At 36.3% G+C, this 24,576-nt stretch overlaps 2 protein-coding genes across 3 annotated transcripts; one reads left to right on the plus strand and one right to left on the minus strand.

The window, feature by feature from the left end:
- The first annotated feature begins 930 nt into the window (after window positions 1-930).
- On the plus strand, window positions 931-15,761 carry adgrg3 (adhesion G protein-coupled receptor G3). 2 transcript variants are annotated; one of them, XM_039690949.2, is made up of 12 exons: window positions 931-1,070; window positions 3,468-3,534; window positions 3,677-3,773; window positions 3,982-4,140; window positions 4,278-4,397; window positions 4,514-4,562; window positions 8,369-8,460; window positions 8,560-8,675; window positions 8,757-9,028; window positions 12,431-12,527; window positions 12,608-12,891; window positions 15,190-15,761. In XM_039690949.2, the coding sequence occupies exons 1-12, from the start codon at window positions 1,010-1,012 to the stop codon at window positions 15,312-15,314; spliced, it is 1,539 nt and encodes a 512-aa protein (XP_039546883.2). In that variant the 5' UTR covers window positions 931-1,009; the 3' UTR covers window positions 15,315-15,761. The 2 variants fall into 2 exon arrangements, with proteins under 2 accessions (XP_039546883.2, XP_039546881.2); XM_039690947.2 differs by having other exon boundaries at window positions 934-1,070; window positions 3,459-3,534.
- A 2,328-nt stretch (window positions 15,762-18,089) lies between these two features.
- On the minus strand, window positions 18,090-24,142 carry sinhcafl (SIN3-HDAC complex associated factor, like). Its single transcript, XM_089117523.1, has 6 exons — window positions 24,123-24,142; window positions 22,733-22,871; window positions 21,654-21,753; window positions 21,456-21,570; window positions 18,820-18,970; window positions 18,090-18,741 (listed from the first exon to the last, which is right to left on the minus strand). Exons 2-6 carry the CDS (start codon window positions 22,858-22,860, stop codon window positions 18,564-18,566), a joined length of 672 nt encoding a protein of 223 aa, XP_088973649.1. The 5' UTR covers window positions 22,861-22,871; window positions 24,123-24,142; the 3' UTR covers window positions 18,090-18,563.
- Between the last annotated feature and the right edge of the window lie 434 nt (window positions 24,143-24,576).

Raw genomic sequence — 24,576 nt, forward strand, 5'->3', positions numbered from 1 at the left:
CGTCATCATATATCCATCATCATTATTCCAAAAAGCCGAACTTTATTCCTTCATCTGGACACGTTTATACACCTAACGATACGTTCACGCTGATTTCAGTGCAAACAAAGCTAACGAACCTGCCCAACAAGTGCTAACGTAAGCTATCCTTACCAACACATTTCATTTGGCAAACATATAGGCTACTTAGATTATACTAACATAACACTAAGACATAAAGTAGCTGGTTGATAAAGCACAATTAGCCTACCTGTCGAGAAGAAATGTTGCAAGCTCTGTATCCAACTTGAACCCAATTAAATCACGTAAATCTCCAACTTTCAAAATGCCGATCCGATTGTCACTTTCGCGAGGGGTGGCGCGTGCACGACCTGTGATTGACAGTCAGATCCCAGCGCTGATTGGACCCGATGAACCGGGAGCTGTGAATTTTCAAAACAAATAACACTCCAGGAGGAGTTAGTTCTAAGCTCGGGTTTTTTTTTTCTAAAACCACTTTATTTATGTTGTTCTGTCAGATTATATTGTCGATCGCACTGAATATGATACTTTTTTAATGGTATACAATAAAAGTGTAAATTATTAAAATTATTAAATGGATGCCGCCTTATGGGGCCACACACATTACCTACACTATTAACAGTCAGTTAGTGGGCAGTAATAGTGTAAATAGCCTCTACCAACAAGACGGGCTATTTTACTCTTAGAGTAAATAAATAGGCCTACCCCAAACAAATAATGCAATATATATATATATATAGGCCTATATATTTTTTTTATTATATTATTATTATTACTTATTAACTTAGTAGGCTAATGTCTGGATTGTTTTCACCTTAAGATGACATTGAGGTTTTTGTCGGTAAGTTTCTTGGTAACTGTGTCATGGTTCCTTACTTCGCAATGAAATAAAGTTAACAGCTTGCACAGGAAGCCACAGGAATCACATGACAGTTTGGCGAACAGATGCCATACACACACTAGAGGAATAGAGCATTCAACAAGAGAAATGAGAGACTTATATTGTTTAGTTCTTTGGATATTTTCCAACACGATATGGACTGTAACTTGTGAGTATTTCATCTCCCAGTTAGGAGTATAATCAAGTTATTTTAACTCAACAAATGTTATGTTTACATTATTGTAAAGAGTGCTGGGTAGATTACATAGTCAGTTACTGATTCCAAATTACATGGCAAAACATGTAGTTAGAAATCCATTACTTTACATATGATATAATCGGACAACTATTTGATTACTCATGGGGTACTTCAAGTAAATATATTCGGTCAAGAAGTTCAGATGACATAATAGTTGCGAAATCCCTGCATTGCATGCAAATATGAAATGACGTGAATTTGTAAATTTTAATGTACAAATGTTTGAAAGACAAAGCCTTCCAGAAACAGTAATACTTGATTAAATTACTCAGTAATTGAGTGATAATTCAAATAATAATCAATGTGTTTGTCAGGAGATAATTAAATGCAGATATCACCATTATTAACAATACCCTGTAAATTTAATTTTAAATTATGTTTTTCTGTGGTTGTGTTTATTGTTGTGTTACTGCTGGCCGTAATTTAAATTGCCCCTCGGGGATAATAAAGTTACCTTGAATCTTGAACCTTGAGATATATAGATATATTTCTGTAAATCCAGTGATCAAATGCTCTTAGTTTTCAGTGGCTGGTCTGTATATGTAATTCCACAAACCTGGAAGAATATTTTTTAGAAAGGAAATTTTGAAAGATTAAAAAGTAGCTGAGAGAATGAATGAATAATGAATAATACACTGGCAATGTGAGAATAACGTTATCATGTAATCAATAAAAATGTATTTTTAAACGTAATGAAATTAATTACAAGCATCTAAATACAAGAATCTGAGGTAACGCTTTAGATTACAGCCCGGAAAGTACTTTGTACAATGTAAAAATGAATATGCTTTATCTAATCAATAGAATTGTGGCAACAGATTACAAGCAATATTATTAAATAATATAACAAATTAGAAATGAGTAATAATTAATCAAATTATTCCTTAAAAGTTAACCATTTAAAATGAGTAAAGTTTACACCAAAAAAAAAATATATATATATATATTTCACTAACAGACAGACGTCAAAGATTAATTAAGAACTATTTATTTTATATTGCTAACATTGAAGACACCTGATGTTAACAAGCAGAATTTTAAAACAAACATAAAAACACTGATCACCATAATGGTGACTTCAATTTATGGTTTTTTGGTTGTTGTAAGTTTTACTCATTTTAAATGGTTAACTTTTAAGGAATTAATTTGATTAATTATCACTTAATTCTAATTTGTTACATTTAATTAATAATATTGCTTGTAATCTGTTGCCACAAATTTTTTTGATTAGATAAAGCATATTCATTTTTACAGTGTAATGAAGAGGAATTTACAGTGTTGCATTCTGTACTTATAGTGTACCTATAAAGTACCTACATGTACTGTAAGTTAGTATAAGGGTAAGTTAGTAAGTTAGTATAAACAATACGTAAAATTTGGCTAACAACCGCAGGAGAATTAAAAAAATATTTATACTGTAAGTAGAACTAAGGGGTATTCTACTCTTAATTCTTGAGATATAACAATCTTACATTTGGGATCAATTTAGCGAGAACATTCACTGCGTACCTTTTTAATTGTGTATCAATAAGAATGGGTGTAGAGTTGTGTAGCATTTTTATTGTACTTACCCAGTAACTAAATGGAACAAGAGGGTAACACCACTTTAATTTACAGCCCGCAATGTCACACTTACCCTGTAACTACATGGAACAAGGGGGTAACAAGCACCACCACATGAAACAAGAGTATCTTTCCCCAATTAAGCAAAAGTTGCAATAGTTTTCGTTTTGAGTGCACTTTTGTTAAAATGATGACTGTATAAATGCATAGATATATGTACCCTGTAATTTTTAAAAAGCCTATACAGGATGTACTGGTTCACCATTACTTCAAAAACGAATGTTCTTGCTAAATCAACACATTCTCATCCCAAAAAGTCATATAACTGACGTTTTGGGACGTCTTTGCTCCCAAATGTAAGATTGTTATATCATAAATAGTAGAATAAGTACCCTTAGTTCTATAATACTTACAGTATGAATAATTTTTTTAATTCTCCTGGTTGTTACCCCTTTATTCCCCAAACTTAAAATATTGTTCCCTTATACGTATATTGTAAGTACATTATAGGTACACTATAAGCTGTAAAATCGCTTTAATTACGCAGTACTTTCCGGGCTGTAATCTAAAGCGTTACCGAATCTGACTACGTAATCCAGTTTACATGTAATACGTTTCTACCCAGCACTGCTAGTATGTAAGAATTTTTATAAATCTGTGTGAATATGTTTGAATTTTATGGTTTGGGTTTTCATTTACTACAAAGACAATTCACCACTAATATCATGACATCAGTTTCTACAGGTCCGAGTTGGTTTTGTCATCAGGTTCCAGAAAATTGTATGAAAAATAGTTCACTTCCACTTCCACTGTAAGTTATTTGAACTTTTTAAGTGAAAAGTTTTAAAATGATTTCAACATTTTGAGAGGTCAGAAATGTATTAACGGAAAGCTTGGTTGGCTGACAGGAAACAGTTTATAATGCTTAAAGGCATAAAGTTTGTTTTTAACAGGTGTATAGAACAGGGCATGAGACAATGCACCCAACCAAAATCGCGACTAATAGGCCAAAGTCCAGACTATTTCTTTAAAAGAATAGACTCCTCAAAGGTAAGACTATATATACTTCTTAAACATGATTTAACATGCATTACACAATCCACAAAGTCAATGTTTGAATAGTACCATCACACATTTGTGTATTCTGATTGATAAAGGTGTAAAACCAGTCATGATAAAACAAGACTTCACGTGTTTTTAATACAGGAAGATCAATTAGGTGACGCACTGAATGTTGTCTTCGCCTTTGTTTTTGCAGGCAACATTTGATACAGAAAAAGGATATATAATCAACATCTCCGACGAAGCATTACAAAGGAGCAGAAGTAAACAGGAGGGAGACGAGGATTCAGTGAATTTGATTGTGTCTCTTCTCAATAAGACCATCTTCATGGCGAGCGGCAGTTCACACATCGAGGTACACAGAAGTACTTTATCTCTTTCCTCCAAAGACTTGTTTAATTGTCAAATTAAAAGTGAATTTATCTTGTGGTATCTGCATTTCACAACATTGGTTTATTCTTGGGATCATTTGTCATTGTGGTATTGACACAGAAGGGATATAAGACAGACCCAGTATTGCATGGGCGAAACGTGTTGGGGATTTGGCTTGGTAAGAATGAAGTTCACAACCTTTCTCAGCCTGTTCAGCTCAGATTCAGGAATAGCAGCGAGGTGAGATGCTCAGTTTCACACCATAATGCAACTTTAAAAATACAGCTTGGCCATGTGGTTTCTTATAAACAACTGCCAGTTTTCACTTCTGTTAAAGTGCAACTTCATTATTGCAGAATGAAAGTGGACTCTGTGTGTACTGGCATCTCGATGAAAATGGCAGAGGTCAGTATGATTTTCACACCATCTTCCGGGCGAAAAATTCATTATTAAGCACTAAACCTTAATTATTAAGCATTAAACCAAGTTTACTATCCTCTAGCATCTATGCCAATCTCAAAAGCAGTGCAAGCAGTGTTTTATTTGAAATATTCATTTGAAGAAATGATTTTTTTTTCCCACCACCAAAGTAACAGGATGGATGCAGCCCCTAATATACACATTAGTTGTCAAAAACATGGGTTTTTCAATGGTTGATTGTTAAACTATTACACCAGTACACTAAATGTAATCAAGATCTTGTGAAAGCGCATTATTTCAGCCCTGTCTTATTTTGTAAATCCGGAATTCATTTAAATTCTTTGAATTCTGGTTCCTTTTATTAAACTCTAAAAAAAATGCTGGGATGTTTCAACCCAACTTTGGGTCAAATGAGGACAAACCCAGCCAAAATTTTAACTCAACGTTCGGGTTTGTCCATATTTGACCTAAAATTTGGTTAAAACAACCCAGCATTTTTTTTTGAGTGCTACTAAAAAAAAAAAAAAGAAACTTTCGTGTTTGGTGCCAATTCAAAATGCTTTAGGGTTATATGCAACAAGAATGAAGATCAAATAAGTTGTTCTGTGAGAAAATAGCAGATACAGAACACAACTTAAGTCTGAGGTTTTAAGAGAAGGAAGGACAAAGTTGGTCTTATTTAAACCACTGTATGGTTATACAGAGTTGCCAAAACTAAACTTTTAACTTTAGCTTGGCGTGAGACTTTTCTAAGGCTTGACACTTTAGCGTGAGAATCGGGGGTGTGGCGTGAGAGTGTGAGAATTGGCTCAATTGTGTGAGAGTTGGCAGCCCTGGTTATATATAGCACAAGCTTTCAATTAAAGTTTATTGGGCTGCCCATGAGGAATGATTTTCATAGTCAACGGGTAGTCGTTCGTTTAAGCAATTAGTTTATAGTCACACCTTTATGATATTAATTGAATCACTTAAATATATCGTGGAGGCTTATTATTTTACTTAACTATTATAATGAACCTTAAAAATATATAAAAAAAGAATATATAGAAATAAGTTTGCAATATCAATCAGCATAACAGACAGTTTTTGTACAGGTAAAATAACTCCTAAACCTTACTTCTATCCGGGTCACGGCACCGGTTTTATGTCACTAATTCTGCCCATAAGAAATTTTCATGGCAAGGGCAACAGTTCAGGATCAGTTCACCTCCATTTGGGCTTCTTTCCTATTGTTTTTCAATGTAAACACGCACTAGACGGACGTCTAACAGGCCAAAGCGTCTCGCACACGACAAAGCGTTATAAAAACGTGGTGCTCAAGTTCAAATTTTTAAAAACACGTCTATAGACCATATATACATAACATATACATAATCATCTATAGACCTTTTTCCCGTTCCATTAATCGGTGTCTCATGTTTTTAACGGCACAAACACGTTCTGTGTGAACCAGCCCTATGAAGAGCCCTGCTTCACTAGCGTCAATTTGCATTCTGAGGCCAAAGTTAACAGGTCAGTATAACAAAACCAGCTCAAAACCCAATAACTACTCAAGAACAATCCAATTAATATTCATAACCAGCCCAATTACGACTCAAACCAGACCAATTACTACTCAAAACCAGCCCAATTACTACTCAAGACCAGCCCAATTACTACTCAAGACCAGCCCAATTACTACTCAAACCAGCCCAATTACTACTCTCAAAACCAGCCCAATTACTACTCAAACCAGCCCAATTACTACTCAAACCAGCCCAATTACTACTCAAAACCAGCCCAATTACTACTCTCAAAACCAGCCCAATTACTACTCTCAAAACCAGCCCAATTACTTCTCAAACCAGCCCAATTACTACTCAAAACCAGCCCAATTACTACTCAAAACCAGCCCAATTACTACTCAAACCAGCCCAATTACTACTCAAAACCAGCCCAATTACTACTCAAAACCAGCCCAATTACTACTCAAGACCAGCCCAATTACTACTCAAGACCAGCCCAATTACTACTCAAACCAGCCCAATTACTACTCTCAAAACCAGCCCAATTACTTCTCAAACCAGCCCAATTACTACTCAAACCAGCCCAATTACTACTCAAACCAGCCCAATTACTACTCAAAACCAGCCCAATTACTACCCAAACCAGCCCAATTACTACTCAAACCAGCCCAATTACTTCTCAAAACCAGCCCAATTACTACCCAAACCAGCCCAATTACTACTCAAAACCAGCCCAATTACTACCCAAACCAGCCCAATTACTACTCTCAAAACCAGCCCAATTACTACTCAAAACCAGCCCAATTACTACCCAAACCAGCCCAATTACTACTCAAAACCAGCCCAATTACTACCCAAACCAGCCCAATTACTACCCAAACCAGCCCAATTACTACTCAAAACCAGCCCAATTACTACCCAAACCAGCCCAATTACTACTCTCAAAACCAGCCCAATTACTTCTCAAACCAGCCCAATTACTACTCAAACCAGCCCAATTACTACTCTCAAACCAGCCCAATTACTACTCTCAAACCAGCCCAATTACTACTCAAAACCAGCCCAATTACTACTCAAACCAGCCCAATTACTTCTCAAACCAGCCCAATTACTACTCAAACCAGCCCAATTACTACTCTCAAAACCAGCCCAATTACTTCTCAAACCAGCCCAATTACTACTCAAACCAGCCCAATTACTACTCAAACCAGCCCAATTACTACTCAAACCCAGGCCAATTACTACCCAAACCAGCCCAATTACTACCCAAACCAGCCCAATTACTACCCAAACCAGCCCAATTACTACCCAAACCAGCCCAATTACTACCCAAACCAGCCCAATTACTACTCAAACCAGCCCAATTACAAACCAGCCCAATTACTACTCAAACCAGCCCAATTACTACCCAAACCAGCCCAATTACTACCCAAACCAGCCCAATTACTACCCAAACCAGCCCAATTACTACTCAAACCAGCCCAATTACTACTCAAACCAGCCCAATTACAAACCAGCCCAATTACTACTCAAACCAGCCCAATTACTACTGAAACCAGCCCAATTACTACTCAAACCCAGGCCAATTACTACTGAAACCAGCCCAATTACTACTCATACCCAGCCCAATTACTACTCAAACCAGCCCAATTACTACTCAAAACAGCCCAATTACTACGCATACCCAGCCCAAGCAATTACTATTGTACATTTAACCCCATGGAAATTTTTTTGAAGAGTTCACTATATGGTTGAACAGAGAAACAACATTTTTTTCTTTCTTTTTTTCTGGTTACATTCGCACATTCAAGTTACAAATGGCCGCACATGCTCTTACATTACAAATAAGGTGGGTAGAGAGAGATGCAGGTTAAAAAAAATTTAGTGTACAAATTTAGTGGCTAAGTATAAGTGTAAAGAGGCTAAGACTAATATTTACATCTTTTAAAGCCATGTTTGAGGTCGATGATTGAAAGGCGAATGTTTGAATTTTCTGGATCAGTTTGATTAACAATCTGTCTGTCACAGACTGCATGACTTCATGTGGAGTTTTTATTTATTCATCTGTAACCAACTGGCCAAATAAGATTTGTGTTGACAGGAAAGATAGTCTGAAGGTGTAAGTGGAGCAGATGTTGCATATGCAACGTCAGTGTTTCCTGAGAATGACCTGTATTATGTAACAGTCATTATGAAACTAATGTCCTAATTTACTGACAGTTCTCATTCGAATATATGTTTTTGCATTGACTTAGTGTACATGTAATGTGTGTTTCTGTTTGTCAGGTAACTGGAGAACAGACGGCTGTGAGACCAGCATCGACAACGGAGACTTTGTGTGCAGTTGTAATCATCTGAGCTTCTTTGCAGTGCTCATTGTAAGTCATAAGATGGCTTTTTTGTTTTTTAAAACATTGACTTTCATATTAAACATGACTGACTTGAATGCACTCTTTTGTCCTCATTGTTTCTGAAAGAGTCCTCAAATTCCTGAAGCATCTCATATAATCCATCTCAACTACATTTCATATGTTGGCTCAGCCCTTTCAATAGCATTTACAGCCCTTATGATTGTGATGTTTCTGTGTCAACGGTAAGCCCCTTGACAGTTTCAGAATGAGATGATCTAGATATGAAGATTAAATAGATAATCATCTCACCATTCTCTCAACAGGAAGAAGAAATGTGAGCATTCAGTCTTCATTCATGTCCAGCTCTCGTGTTCCTTATTCTTGCTGCACATCTCGTTCTTGTGCAGCGTGTGGTTTTCGGGTGAAGGAGACACTGGCTCAGTGTGTCAGGCTCTAGGACTTCTCCTACACTGGTGTCTTTTAGCCACTTTCACGTGGACAGCCATTGAGGGCTTCAACCTGTACCTGCTGCTGGTGCGGGTCTTCAACATCTACATCAAGAGATACATGCTTAAACTAAGTCTTGTGGGATGGGGTGAGTTCAAATTCACATTCTGAAGTCAATATACAGCATTCCCGCATCACTCATGCACCCTACGATTTCCACGACGCATTGGACGGAATCCAAAATCCAGTCATTAAAATGGAATTAACTTTATAACATCAAAGAATTTGGTGAAATTTGGATGAATCAAACAAAAAAATCTATATGCAAAATGAAATATCATGCCTTCTTTGTGCTTGGCCACGTAATTGCTGCTAACTGACATTGAATCAACGTGGAAACATGACATCGGAACAACGTTGATCTGACATTGTTTTGCTCATCGAATTAACGTTGAACCAACGTCAGACGCGTCATTCTTTCAAAACTAGCGGAAAATCAACTTGAAATCAACGTTGTTTCAACGTTATGAAAGCAAACCAATTTTCGATTTTCATTTAGCTTTGAAGAATGCCGCGTCTGACGTTGGTTCAACGTTAATTCGATGAGCAAAATCGACGTTGTTTCGATGTCACGAGAGACGTCGTTTCCACGTTGATTCAATGTCAGTTTGCTGTCTGGGAAGTCATGCCATCATGGCTAGGAGATTCAGACCAACTCTAACAATGATTTTAAGACATATTAAAAACATTTTTGGCAAAATGCCTGAAAAATCATAAATACAGTCCTTCGTAATTTGATTTAATGGTTTATCACTTCCAATCAATCCCAGCTGGCATTTTAATGTCGAGTCACTGTGGAAAACCGTTGAATTTTGAGGTTGCAGCCTACAAATAATGTTGATTTGACATACAACTCAAAAATTGTTTAAACCATAGTAAGTTAACAACACCACTTCAACCATATGGTGTTTAACGTTGTTTTGACATTGAATTAATGTTTTTTCATAAACTGACAACAACATTTAAACGTTTAATGTCAGTCGGATGCCAGCTTGGGGGATAGGTAGACCAAATTGGTGTGGTGAGGTGACAATGACAAAGTTTGGTGTCAAAGTGCCAAAGCATTTAAAATACAACAATTGCCAACAATTTTGTTAATGCGTTACACAAAAACAGTTTTGGGCTATCGACACGAAATCCATAACTTTTTGCCGGCTTGGTCTGAAGGTGACCTGACTCAAATTTGGTGAAAATCAGACGGACGGCCTAGGATAAGTTAGAAAAAATTATGTTTTTAAAGAGAATCAAATTGGTGGACAGGAAGTTTGGCCGACTATGGCAAATTGAATTGTTCTCGACCCTATTATGATGATCAGCCACGTACTACATTTCCCATAATCCACTGCATGGACTCATCTTCACTGACTGCATTCACCTGTGTCTCGCAAGGGGCAAAGCTAGCTAACGCCACTATCATCAGTCTGTTCTGTTGTGACAATAAAAGAAACAAGTTTATTTTTAAAATGCTTTATATTATTTTAGTTAAACTCATTAATAACTTCAAATAACTAATGTTAGGGAAATCTGTTAATATTTTGTTGCGCGTTTTTTGAAAAATAAAATTTATATCGGCCGATATATCGGATTTTAAAACCAACAAATATTTGTATCGTTATTTATATCGGCCGATATATCGGATTTTAAAACCAACAAATATTTGTATCGGTATCGACCTTCAAAATCCTTCATCTGTCGGGCTCTAAATCCAATTTTCATGGCAAGGGCAACAGTTCAGGATCAGTTCACCTCCATTTGGGCTTCTTTCCCATTGTTTTTCAATGTAAACACGCACTAGACGGACGTCTAACAGGCCAAAGCATCTCGCACACGACAAAGCGTTATAAAAACGTGGTGCTCAAGTTAAAAGAAGTTCAAATTTTTAAAAACACGTCTATAGACCATATATACATACAAATATACATAATCATCTATAGACCTTTTTCCCGTTCCATTAATCAGTGTCTCATGTTTTTAACGGCACAAACACGTTCTGTGTGAACCAGCCCTATGAAGAGCCCTGCTTCACTAGCGTCAATTTGCATTCTGAGGCCAAAGTTAACAGGTCAGTATAACAAAACCAGCTCAAAACCCAATAACTACTCAAAAATAACCCAATTAATATTCAGAACCAGCCCAATTACTACTCAAACCAGCCCAATTACTACTCTCAAAACCAGCCCAATTACTACTCAAACCAGCCCAATTACTACTCAAACCAGCCCAATTACTACTCTCAAAACCAGCCCAATTACTACTCAAACCAGCCCAATTACTTCTCAAACTAGCCCAATTACTACTCAAACCAGCCCAATTACTTCTCATATCCAGCCCAATTACTACTCAAACCAGCCCAATTACTTCTCAAACCAGCCCAATTACTACTCAAAACCAGCCCAATTACTTCTCAAACCAGCCCAATTACTACTCAAACCAGCCCAATTACTACTCAAAACCAGCCCAATTACTTCTCAAACCAGCCCAATTACTACTCAAACCAGCCCAATTACTTCTCAAACTAGCCCAATTACTACTCAAACCAGCCCAATTACTACTCAAAACCAGCCCAATTACTACTCAAAACCAGCCCAATTACTACTCAAAACCAGCCCAATTACTACTCAAAACCAGCCCAATTACTACTCAAAACCAGCCCAATTACTACTCAAAACCAGCCCAATTACTACTCAAAACCAGCCCAATTACTACTCAAACCAGCCCAATTACTACTCAAACCAGCCCAATTACTTCTCATATCCAGCCCAATTACTACTCAAAACCAGCCCAATTACTACTCAAACCAGCCCAATTACTACTCAAACCAGCCCAATTACTTCTCATATCCAGCCCAATTACTACTCAAACCAGCCCATTTACTACTCAAACCAGCCCAATTACTACTCAAACCAGCCCAATTATTACTCAAACCAGCCCATTTACTACTCAAACCAGCCCATTTACTACTCATATCCAGCCCAATTACTTCTCAAACCAGCCCAATTACTTCTCAAACCAGCCCAATTACTTCTCAAACCAGCCCAATTACTTCTCAAACCAGCCCAATTACTACTCAAACCAGCCCAATTACTACTCAAACCCAGCCCAATTACTACTCAAACCCAGCCCAATTACTACACAAACCAGCCCAATTACTACTCAAACACAGCCCAATTACTACTCATACCCAGCCCAATTACTACTCAAAACCAGCCCAATTACTACTCAAAACCAGCCCAATTACTACTCAAAACCAGCCCAATTACTACTCAAACTTGTTTCTAGCCCTTACACCATAATCATAAGTCAATCTTTTGCCAGTTGGTGGCACTAGAGGGATAGAGTTAAAGACTCCAAAATGGCTGTGGTTAATGTTCAGACTGTCCTCTATCCGTGTGCCAAATTTCATAAGTTTTCCGCAAGCATTTCTATGGCCCCTGGGTGTCTCAGTGTGAATGATCATTGATTTCTATACTGTATTAATCTTCTCCTACAGGTGTTCCCACGTTTACAGTGATGATATGCGGTGTGACTAAAGCGTATGGAAAATACTCCTTTCACACGGATAAAGAAAACTCGACAGCCACATCTCTGTAAGGTCTATCTATTCAAATGACACTGCGCTTCTCTTTCTGCGTCATCTCTTGAGCGTGTGTGTTTTATTATGGCGTAGATGCTGGGTGACCACACCGACAGTGAGCTACATTACAGTGAACGGTTATCTGGGACTGGTGTTGCTCTTCAACATGGCCATGCTGGCGGTGGTGCTGGGTAAGATGCGCCAGTTGAGATCACAGGCTCTTCAGGTTAAAGACCAGAGGAGGGCATGGAAAGACTGGGTGTCTCTACTGGGACTCTGCTGTGTTCTGGGAGTGCCGTGGGGTATGGCCTTCTTCACACACGGCCCATTGAGTCTCACTTCGCTCTATGTGTTCACCGTTCTTAACGGTTTCCAGGGTAAGAACTCGGTTCAATGCGCACTGAAACAAAAGCATGTGTTTTTTCTTTCTTTTTTTCCTTTTTCTAGTGTTATGGTGGGACACTTTTTGCAATTGTGTACCATACACACTTAGAAGAAAAGGTTCTATATAGAACCTTAAAAGGTTCTATCAGTGCTACGTATTTGGAACCCCTAAAAGGTTCTATACACTCTTAAAAAAGGGATCCTCTGGGTTCTATATAGAACCATGGGGTTCCGTACTTGGCCAATAGAACCTTTTACCAAAAAAAAGGTTCTATATAGAAGCATTTTGGAATTCCATATATGAAGCGGGGGATGGAACCATTTCTGGTTCTAAATAGAACCATTTCTTCTAAGAGTGTATTTCCACATAAATTTATGATTTTGTTTATATTTTTTTCTGAAGAAAGACAAACATAAATATGCAAAGTGACCAATTGAAAATGATGTATGATTGAGCAATTTACTCATGAACCTGCATTACGATCCCCATATCTCTGGGATTGAACTATCTAGGGCCTTTAAAATGAAGATACAGAAAGAAAAGTTTTTTTTTTGAGAACCAGAATCTAAAAGGATATAGTTAATGGAACAAAGATTTAAGTCAACTAAAATAATAATGAATATCTTTTCAAGTCATTTGAACCACCCATTTTGACCCTCCTCTACAAAACAGTGGATTACTCAGTAAAAATACATTCATTAAATTTAATATTTTGTCTTCCTCATTTATGTATTTCTTTCACCAGAAAAAAAAAATCTAAATCAAATAATTTAGCCACGAAATGACCATATACCAAATTGTTATATCATTATAAAATTCCCAAGATGTTCCCTTAATAAATCAGAAGTAAAAATGGCATGTGTATTAGTGCCGCTTGTGCCGTAACGGAGCGAGAGGGGGTTTTGCCAAGCAAGGATTTTTGTTGATCCTGGAACAACATTCCTGTCCAAAATCAAAATGAAGTCCTAACACTGTCCCTAAGCCTAAACATGCACTGTAAACTTGTCCCTCAAATCTGATTGGTTGATTGGAATGTTGTTCCAGGACCAACTAAGTGAATCCAGTTCACCGTGGCACTTGATATCACTGAGATCTGATTGGCCTACAATTTTATTTCCTTATTTCATTTCACCTTTTTGAAAAAAAGCCTTTATTTTCTCCTTTAAAGGAGTAGTTCACTTTTTAAAAAAAACTTTTGCTGCTAATGTACTCACCCCCATGTCATCCAAGATGTCCATGTCTTTATTTCTTCAGTCGAAAATAAATTAAGGTTTTTGATGAAAACATTCCAGGATTTTCTCTATAAAATGGACTTCAATCAATGGGAACCAAACGGTTCAAGAGTTCATTTTGCAGTTTCAGGGCAAAATGCAAACCGTTCAAAGAGCTTTAAACGATTCCAAACTATGAATAAGGGTCTAATCTAGCGAAACGATCACTCATTTAATAAATAAATAACAAAGTTTAAGTTTTATAAGCTCAAATGGCTGTGATGAGCATTCGTGACTCTCCTGTTCAAACTCGTTTATCAAAATGAACAAATCTTTTTTCGTGTCATTTGGTTCATTCAACGAACGAATTGAACGAATTGACTTGGAAAAAGATTTGTTCATTTTGATGAACGAGTATAGACAAGTGCATTAAATGGAGAAAAATCCTGGAATGTTTTAATCAAAAACCTTAATTTCTTTTCCACTGAAGAAAGAAAGACATGGACATCTTGGATGACATGGGGGTGAGTAAATTATCAGCAAAAGTTTTTTTTTTTTTTTAAGTGAACTAATCCTTTAACTTGAGAACATGTCCACATTATAGCCTGTTTGAACGAGTCCCACACATTCAGCCTGACTGTGACACACACACACACACACACGATTGCCACCGTTCTAACGCTCTCATGCAACACACCCATCTTCACACTGCAGACCATCGATGACACTGATAACACACTCTCTGACAAGACATATAATCTCATATAATCATATCAGAGTTTCAACCACGGAAAGACGTCAGTAAAACCGCTTGTGAACAAATAGAAAATAGTTTTATCTCAGAAAAGCCATTCTGTGTATCTATAGTTAATCAGAAAAATCTATTCTAAAAAAAAAAAAAAAAAAAAAAAAAAAAAAGCATTTTTAAAGGCTTATATTGTACACTTTTTGCATGAAGTGCCAGGTGTTTATTTACTAGATTTGTGTTTGTGAAGCAGGGGCTCTTGATGAAAGACATCTTTGACACTAATACAAAAAGTGAAAATTTGACATGCATTACTGTTCTCTTCGTCCTCTAGGCATCTTTATTTTCATCTGGTTTTTGACTCTAACGTGTCAAACACGGAAAGAGGAACACATCTCATCTAAAGGCACCATTCAGGTCAGCTTCCAGAGCAATGAAGAATATGTGACGACAAGATAGCCAACGGCCTTCTGGAGACCCTCCATGATCAAAACTTCATGTTTTTCTTTTGTGTTCATATTTGACTCATTTAGATCTTTGTGATTTTTAACCCGGGGTCTGCAGAGCCTCGGATGACTGTAAGGGGGCGCTATGGGAAGTCTGCATATAGATTTAATGGGGGGAGAGGGGGGTATTTATTTCTAAATGTTGATACATCCTTTTTTTAATTAAATTCCAGAATAGTTTTTTTTTTTCGTTGTCATTGTCACTTCTGGCTCACTCTATATTCATTGTGAATTCAATGATAATTATACTCATATATTCATTCAATGCAAATAAATAAATCTCAAACATTCTAACTTTACAATGAAACTGAACAACAGCCGTAATGCATTATTTTCCTATCACAGTAAAGCTGCTTTGAAACTGTCTGTATTATATAAAGTTCTATATAAATAAAAGTGACTTGACTGGGTAAAAATAAAAACCTGTTGACTTTATATACATTTAATTTAGTACAATGAAAAAAATTAATTATTCTTGGAAAACACTATATTTTTTATCATATTTGGGGGTGCTTGCTCTTAAATGAAAGAACGATCAAATAAACCAACAGGAGAACTCAAAATAGAATAGCGTAATATTTGTAAACAACGAGATTAGAAAAAGACACTATGCTCAGCAAACAACAAATATTAGAAAACAATAACTACACATGGGTTAACAAGAAAAAAAGATGAAAAGAGTAGCAATACAATGATGAGATTAAAATTGTCTCAGTGGATTTTGATAACTCTGAGGTATGAGGGATTATGGGTAGCAGAAGTGGTGTTCTGATGAATATCTGATGATCTTCGGCGACATCTAGTGTTCAGAAACAGAAAGCACACTTTTGTGGCAGACAGTAGGGAAGCCACGGAATAAAAGAACAAAATTATTAGCTTTATCTCACAATTCTGCAATTCCCTCGCAATTCCGAGTTTATATATCAATATAAATAGATTGGCTCGATTTAAACTCAACATTATGCCATTTTCCCCTCAGAAAGGCGATATATGGGCTGTCTGGGCTATCTTGCCTTCACGCGCTATTGGAAATGTCCTACTTCCCACTTCTGAAGAAGAGATTATCGCATTCAAATTTTGACTTGAGAGGTCGTTCATGTCCTATTTTCCAACTAGGAAACGAGGTTGGGAATCTCCCAAATGAAACGTCCCACTTGAGACCGTTCAGACTGTCGTTCACATGTTGACCACATGATGTCGCCAAGACACAACGAGAGCATTGTTATTCCGTTTCGCCATATTTTAAAGTGTAAAATATGCTAAAACAGAATAAAAACGACATAAAATCGGTTTGAAAGCAATGATGAAAAGCAAAAAGCAAGGAATTATTACATAAACTTTGTTTTTACGTTTATGCCCTTGAAGGCAGGCCGACATCTTAGAAGTGACGCCATCGAAAGATCCCGAGTTCACAGGCCGAATGTCCGACTTTGAGTGTCCTCAGCATATTCTACTTACGTGTTTCCCAAACTTGCTCCTTGAGTCACACCAACAGTGCAGATTTTGGAAGTCTCCCCTTTCTGAACCATATTTCTGGTCTTGGAGTCTCTACTAACGAGCTGATGAGTTGATTCAGGTGTGATTAATTAGGAAGAGTTGGAAAATGTGTAGTGTTGGTGTGCCTCCAGGAAAATCCCTGTTTTGTTCCAGTTTCCCCATATTTAATAATTTACACACACACACACACACACACACATATATATATATATATATATATATATATATTGAAGACTACCAAAAACTGACAAAGACAAGATTTACTTTAAAAGTTTTATGAAAATACCAATGTGAGGAAAATTGAGATACAAATTTTTATCAATGGTAATATTACAAAAAGTATAAAAAAGAAAGTGCACAACAAAAAATTCATTACAGCATTAATTGTACAGACAGCTTTGAATAAATAGCATAAGTTAAAAAAATGAACATAATGAAATGATCAGCTAAATCTCTTGTAAGGCACATTGACTGAGAATGTGCCACATTAATAGTAAAAAAACGTTTTTTTTCCCTGAAATTTATCGACATCTTGTATTCGCTCTCGAGCATTTTGAGAACGAGAGCATTAAGTCAACACTAAAGTTGACTCAAAGTATTGCTGGTGAATAAAAATAAACATTCATTCAAATAATAACCCAACCAAATTCATAAACTCCACAATCTTGCTCAAGTTCAGAGCAATTTCCCCCCGCCCAAAAAAGGCTTTTCTGTCACATCGACAACATTTTGATTAATCCAAACTGTAACAATAAAAACAAAACAAAAACAAAGGCTGCGGTCAGTATATCAAGGCTGAAAGACTGTACAATTTCATCTTCGATTTAGTGTACAACATGGAAAACGTGGTTAAAAACAGTGTAAAGCCAGTCGGAAATTCATCTTTTACTTTCTGTATTATAACACTCTCATTCAATAACATAAAAAAAAAACACCACCAACAGTCATAAAACGGATCATGCCTACAAATACATTATGCATGCTTTCATATGCCATTGTGTAAATGATAACCGTTTAAATACTCTGAGATAATGCGTTCCAGCATCTTGGTTTTAAAGATTTACAAACCCGTAACTATTATTTTAAATATTGAGAAACATCTTTATGCCGAACCAGAAATAAATGAGATTTTACAAGCATGTGTCCAAAATTCACATTGTGAATATTGTGCCCAAAGAAACCTTCTGAGTAAATGCATGTGTGTGTGTGTGTGTGATTTAACAGAGCAGAATGCAAGGTAAAATATTGTATTTGCTTAAGTTAAAAGTACACCCATCTCATTAATAATGCCTTGGCTGTAATGTTATCTATAGCACTTTACATTATTCATCTTTAACCCGTGAAACTAAATGCCAAATAGAAGTCTTTTGGTGCACTGGAATGGAAAAATAAGATTATATTTACAAAACACTGGTAACTCCCACAAAAAAATTTACAGTAATAAAAAAAATGGATTACATTTCCTAACTCAGACCTATAAATATGTCCTAATGCCCAATTTGTTCTCCTTTTCCGGTTATATATATATATATATTTATAAAAAAGGTACAAAAATGACATTTTACAAAATAGGCGTAAAAAATAATAATACAAAAGCATTGGGGAAAAACTCAACTCATACACAGTTATCTAACAAAGGGAAGATATCAGAGTCTACCACTGGAGACAAAGCTATGAGGGCCTCAAGGAGGGTGTGATAGGTGGATCACCAGGCCTCCTTCATGACCTCTGGGAGAGGGGAAGGAAGTGTTTGGGAGAGCTGAGAGTCCGAGGAGGACGCCAGAGCGGGACGCTTCTTGTTACAGCAGGGCTTGAAGAGACGAGGATCGATGATCACCTCACCGAAACGCCCCTTGTAGACGATCCCGCAGCACACCTTCTGCCTGAAACGCATCGATGGTGTTATTCCTCTGCTCGACCACTAGGGTGTCAACACGCATTAGTGAACAGAAGAAGAATACCTCTTCCAGTAGGACAGGTCGAGAAAGGAGAACCCAGACGGGGTCGGACGTCTCTGTTTGGTCTCGATGTCAGAGCCGTCGTCTGATTGGTTACTGTGGCTGGGAGACTGAGACGGAGACATACTGGATGTGGTGCTGTGGGCATCTGAATCTGTCGAGACATGGCGGCAAACATATCAACATGACGTGCCATTTTGTATTTGTTTGTGCGATGTGAATGGGAGGAGAAAAGGAATTTAGTTTGTGGAAGTGTAAAAAACACCAGAAAATTTGTTGGTACCGGTATACATAATGCACATAAGATGATTGTCAATATATATATACACATACATATTATATGATATATATACACATATATATCCCTCAGGTGCTCTTCTGTCATTTCTGACCGAAAAATGTTCTGTTTTAAAATTTTAAAAATCACAGCTTCATCAGAATGTTACGAAACTTGGTGACTTTTATGGCATTATGTATGTGAACACACAAAAAAATTGAGGTCATGATCTGAGCATGCTAAGTGGTCTTAAAAAAATAGTCACACTTGTGGTCTTTGGTCAAAAATTACCCCCATAGGAAATGAATGGGAAATTGACAAAAAGACAAAAATTCACAAATTTGTATTTATTTATTTTTTCGTACATTTTTTTAATAAAAAAATCGTTTTTGAGATTGTTTCAACAATATATTCAAATCCACCAAAAAAATGTTCATAAACATGTGGGAAATTCACATGCTTCTCCATAGAGAGCTGTACATGCCATCTAGTGGTTACACCATGATTCTACGCTTTTTCTCTATACTTTAACCAGATGCTAATTTTCTTCAAAAAATATTTTTTTCTGAAGGCCTAGACTCTATATTAAACTTAAATACTGCATTCATAACTTTTTAAATAATTTTTACAAAATAATATATATATAGAGAGAAAAATATATATATTTTTCCATGGCAAAAATAGACCATAAATATTGCATAAATATTAAGAAATTCAATCAAATTGTCTCAAAATATTAAATTAGAAAGAATAAATATTACAGAACAAAACAAATTGCATTGGTTTTACTGGGATGAAGGAAATTTAATTTTTAGGTGTCCGGTCACTTTTGACCGGGAAGATAACAAGTGTGACTCCGAAACGCAAAAAAAAAAAAAAAAAAAAACGCTCCGAAAGAGCACCTGAGGGTTAAACATATATATTATACACACACACATATAAAAAAATATTATTTATATATAAAATATTTATATTTCTATATAATATAAATGATATATAAATCTATATACAGTATATACATGAAAATATTTATTAAATAGATACAAGCATGTGTTTATTTACATATATACACACACACACATATATATATATATATATATATATACACACACATATACATATATGTTATATATATATATATATATAAAATAATTATACACAGTGCACCCACATATATTATGTAAACACAAACTTTTAATTTGGATGCGATTAATCGTTTGACAGCCCTATTGTTTATATTATGTATTTTAATAGTATTGTTCTATAACACAATATTACTTGCGTTTGACACTTTTAATAATGTTTTGAACCGAATAATATTTTTTATACGTGTATTTTACGTCGTTTTAAAGGCTTAGGTCTTCGTTTAGGTCCACACAAAAACTTTCTGACTACTCGATTAACTGGCAAACTGGCAAAAGTGTTCTGGTGGTATTTGATAGGGTTTGGTAAAAACACAACCAAAACTGTTTGTATTTAATGAAAATCAATGTATTGCTTTTTTTTTTCTTCTTTTTATTCTCCTTTTGTGGTCCATAAAAGAAAAAAGAGCATATTGTATTTAAATAACACCAGGATAGGTAAATTATGACTTCATTTTAGGGTTACGGAAGAATAACGGATTGAATTGAGCCAGTGTTGGGTGTAACTAATTACTAAGTAATTAGTTACTGTAATTTAAATACTTTTCCCTTGAAAATGTAAAGTAAGGGATTACTCTTAATTTATCTGTAATTTAATTACAGTTACTTCTGACGTAATTGAGGTAAATACTGTGTATAGATCAATCCGACCTCACAGCGATTCGAGGTGTCTAAATATTACGACCGCACTCGTACAAATTCGTATGAATTATTGTAAAATATGTATGAAAAAAAGTGTGAAATGTCATGAGATCAGACATAAAACAATAGTGGGTTTAACATCAAAAATGTATTGTCTGATGTTTTTATAATGTAACCTTCTCCATCTTGGTCTGTTTAAGGATAATTCATGCAATTTTATAGTATTTGTTTGAAAGAATTAAAACAGATTCATGTCTATCCTTGTATTATTCAGCTGGTTGAGATTGATATGGGATTTTGAAAGTAATTAAATACTTTTTAGAGAGAGTAATTAGTACAGTAATCTAATTACACTGTTGAATAGGTAATTAGTAACTAGTAATTAATTACTTTTTTAGAGTAACTTACCCAACAATGATGGATTTTAGGGTGAATTATCTCTTAAAAAAAACTTTTTTGACGGTGCACACACTGAACATAACGGTCACTGGGGCACAAGCAAATCATATTGATTAGCCACCAATTGGCCAAATTATCATTATGAGATTAGATTATTATTTTTTTAAAGTGCAACTCACTTTGTCTTTTGAACTTATGAAGCTTCTTCAGTTTACTTTTCTTCTTTCCATCACTATTTTTGACTTTCTTGGGTTTGGTCAGCTTGAATCCAGGTCCCGCTCTGGCATCAACCACCTTGGGAGGGAAACAAGATTATTCTCAAAATGTCTTGAATGAAAATGGACGTTTCCAGTGAAAACAAAAAAACGGCCCCTTACATGATTCCAGTTCTTCTTAGATCCATGCGGTAATTTCTTCCAGCGTTTTACCAGCAGCACACAAGCGTTGCAGATGTCTCCAACACGATCCTCTGCCAGACTATGAAAAATATTGCAATATGAATGACAGAAAATTCATTTAAAGGAGTAGATCACTTTAAAAAAAAAAAAAAAAAAACTTTTGCTGTTAATTTACTCATCCACTTGTCATCTAAGATGTCCATGTCTTTCTTTCTTCAGTCGAAAAGAAATTAAGGTTTTTGATGAAAACATTCCAGGATTTTTCTCCATATAATGGACTTCAATGGGAACCAAACGGTTCAAGATCCAAATGAGAGTTTCAGTGCAGCTTCAAAGGGCTTTAAACGATTCCAGACAATGAATAAGGGTCTTATCTAGCGAAACGATCGCTCATTTAAAAAAAATGAACTTTTTTTTTTAAAGTTTTATAAACTCAAATGCTCGCCTTGCTCTGTTCTGTGATGCACGTTCGTGACTCTCCTGTTCGAACTCGTTCATCAAAATGAACAAATCTTTTCCCGAGTCAACTCGCTCATTACGTTCGTTGAATAAACCAAATGACACGAAAAAAAGATTCGTTCATCTTGATAAACGAGTTCGAACAGGAGAGTCACAAACATGCATCACAGAACAGAGCAAGGCGAGCATTTGAGTTTATACAATTTTTTTTTTTAACTGAGCGATCGTTTCGCTTGATAAGACCCTTATTCATCGTCTGGTGTCATTTAAAGCCCTTTGAAGTTGTCTTTTGGACCTTGAACCGTTTGGTTCCCATTGAAGTCCATTATATGGAGAAAAATCCTGGAATGTTTTCATCAAAAACCTTAATTTCTTTTCAACTGAAGAAATAAAGACATGGACATCTTGGATGACATGAGGGTGAGTAAATTATCAGCAAAAGTTTTTTTTTTTTAAAGTGAACTACTCCTTTAAGGACAGAACTAATTGTTATCATAGAAATGTAATTACATGTGATCAAAATGGAACCAATCCGAATTGGATCTAGTATGATATTATTTCATTCCAGTGGGATTCTCGTAGAAAATTTTTACACTTACCCGAAGCAGAGTCTGAAGTTTTCCTCATATCTGCTGCTGTCAGTGAACCGAGAACTTGATGACTTGGTTTTGCAAATACAACAACCCTCGTTACTGCGGTAAATCTTGGATTTGTGGAAGCCGAACATCTTTACGGGCTCTAGAAATGAACGGAGAGCGTCATTAAAACAAAAGGTCTCTTTTGCGCGGGGGATTAAAGGGGGCGGGGGCACAGATATATCTCTTGAACTTGACAATTTAATTTTTCATCGCGTTGTGCACTTAGAAGTTACGAAGAAAAAAAAAATGCAGAATCACAAGCGTGCGTCTGGGATTAAAACCCCGTGAACCCGTCTCGTCTGCAGCAATGACCTACTTTTGACGTTTGACAAAGCTTTCGCTGCAGACACCCTTTAATACGCGATCATTCACTCGCAGAAAAACAAACAACATGTGTGCACTGGGATTTGATTATTTGGAAAATCCTAGAAAGAACATTAATGGGATTTAAAACTAACTGAGAACCCATCTTAAACAGGAATCCTCTAAGAATCAAGTAACGTCCTACTGGATAAAACGGTTCCTATTTTTTTATCCTTTTCTGGTCGTATTTGATTCTTGTTGGGTTCCCATTTAACGTTAGTTGGCTTTTAATCGCTCCAAATAATGATAAGAATTCCTTCGGGAATTTTGACAAGGGGAAGCGAGTGAAATAGGCGGAGTTGTAAAAGCGAAAGTACCATTAAATTGGCGCCTGTTCAAGGGTTTTAGACAAAACAACAGCAATAAAAACACTGAGCTAACGTTACTACTACTTAAAAACACCTTTTAAACGACATAACGCTGACGTCAATGAACATCGCGCGCTTGATACATCAACACAAACGCTGGAAAAACAACCCCAAACATGACATTACTCATTCACAAAGACTCCACACATTACAAAATAATTATTTAAATGAATTGTGACATACAATATGCTCGGATTTATGTTGGTTTATTAGTTCGCTCGCGCCATATTTGCATATATTAAAACCAAAAGAAAGCTACACGGACATGTGTCGTAAATTAACATTCACATGCGCTTTTAAATCGCTTGGGAAACTGTTTCTAAACAGCACACGGATGGTATTACTGTTAAAATACGATAGCTATTGAAAACTTGCCCAAACAGTGAGCGAGCGCCAAACGCGCGTCCCATTAACAATAACAGCTAGCCCGTTAGCACGCGACCATGCCACGCTCCACATCCACGCGCGCCAAGCCCCATTGTTGATGTAAATAACCGCGCTGTACGCGCACTAACATCACACACACAACACGTTACGCACTCCGATGCTGACAGTACAAACAGTCCAAAACGAGATACTACATTCGTATAGTTAATTCGCAACAATAACAAAGGACTTACCGTCAGAAACTTTGAATTCCGTCCGTTTTACTCGTCTGTACTGCGCATGCCTTACTACGACCACACACAGAAACACAAATGAATGGTGGGGGCGGGGCCTGCGTACAAACATTGAGTAAAGGGGTTTGTCGGAGGAAGACCATATAAGGAGCTTAGACGCCAAGTTTAAACATCCATTCAACCAATCACTGCGTTCGAGCTTGGCATTTAAGAATGTTTCATCCGGGGAAGTACACAACACAAACGTCCCGCACGTAACGCATTGTTCTTGTTGTGACTTGAATGTGTGTGAATGGACGACTCGTTTCCCGCTATGTTGTAGCTCGAATGCTTGGAGTACGAGACTGTTTGTATATTATATTATATTCTATTATATTATAAAATGTAATGTTCCCGATAAAGTGATTTTATTATGTCTTGTCTTCAGTCAGTGAAACGCAGTTTGCATTAAAAG

This window comes from Pimephales promelas, chromosome 1, assembly GCF_988280905.1.
Source record: "Pimephales promelas chromosome 1, fPimPro1.hap1.1, whole genome shotgun sequence".
In the NCBI taxonomy this organism is placed as follows: Eukaryota; Metazoa; Chordata; class Actinopteri; order Cypriniformes; family Leuciscidae; genus Pimephales; species Pimephales promelas.

What these genes read in the sequence shown, in the direction of transcription:
- adgrg3 (XM_039690947.2), top strand. Translation starts at nt 1,010, where the DNA reads ATGAGAGACTTATATTGTTTAGTTCTTTGGATATTTTCCAACACGATA. An exon ending in GCGGCAGTTCACACATCGAG is followed by an intron (nt 4,141 to 4,277) that starts GTACACAGAAGT and finishes GTATTGACACAG; the next exon opens with AAGGGATATAAGACAGACCC. An exon ending in GTGATGTTTCTGTGTCAACG is followed by an intron (nt 8,676 to 8,756) that starts GTAAGCCCCTTG and finishes TTCTCTCAACAG; the next exon opens with GAAGAAGAAATGTGAGCATT.
- sinhcafl (XM_089117523.1), bottom strand. Translation starts at nt 22,860, where the DNA reads ATGTTCGGCTTCCACAAATCCAAGATTTACCGCAGTAACGAGGGTTGT. An exon ending in AACTTCAGACTCTGCTTCGG is followed by an intron (nt 21,754 to 22,732) that starts GTAAGTGTAAAA and finishes TATTTTTCATAG; the next exon opens with TCTGGCAGAGGATCGTGTTG. An exon ending in GACCTGTCCTACTGGAAGAG is followed by an intron (nt 18,742 to 18,819) that starts GTATTCTTCTTC and finishes GATGCGTTTCAG; the next exon opens with GCAGAAGGTGTGCTGCGGGA.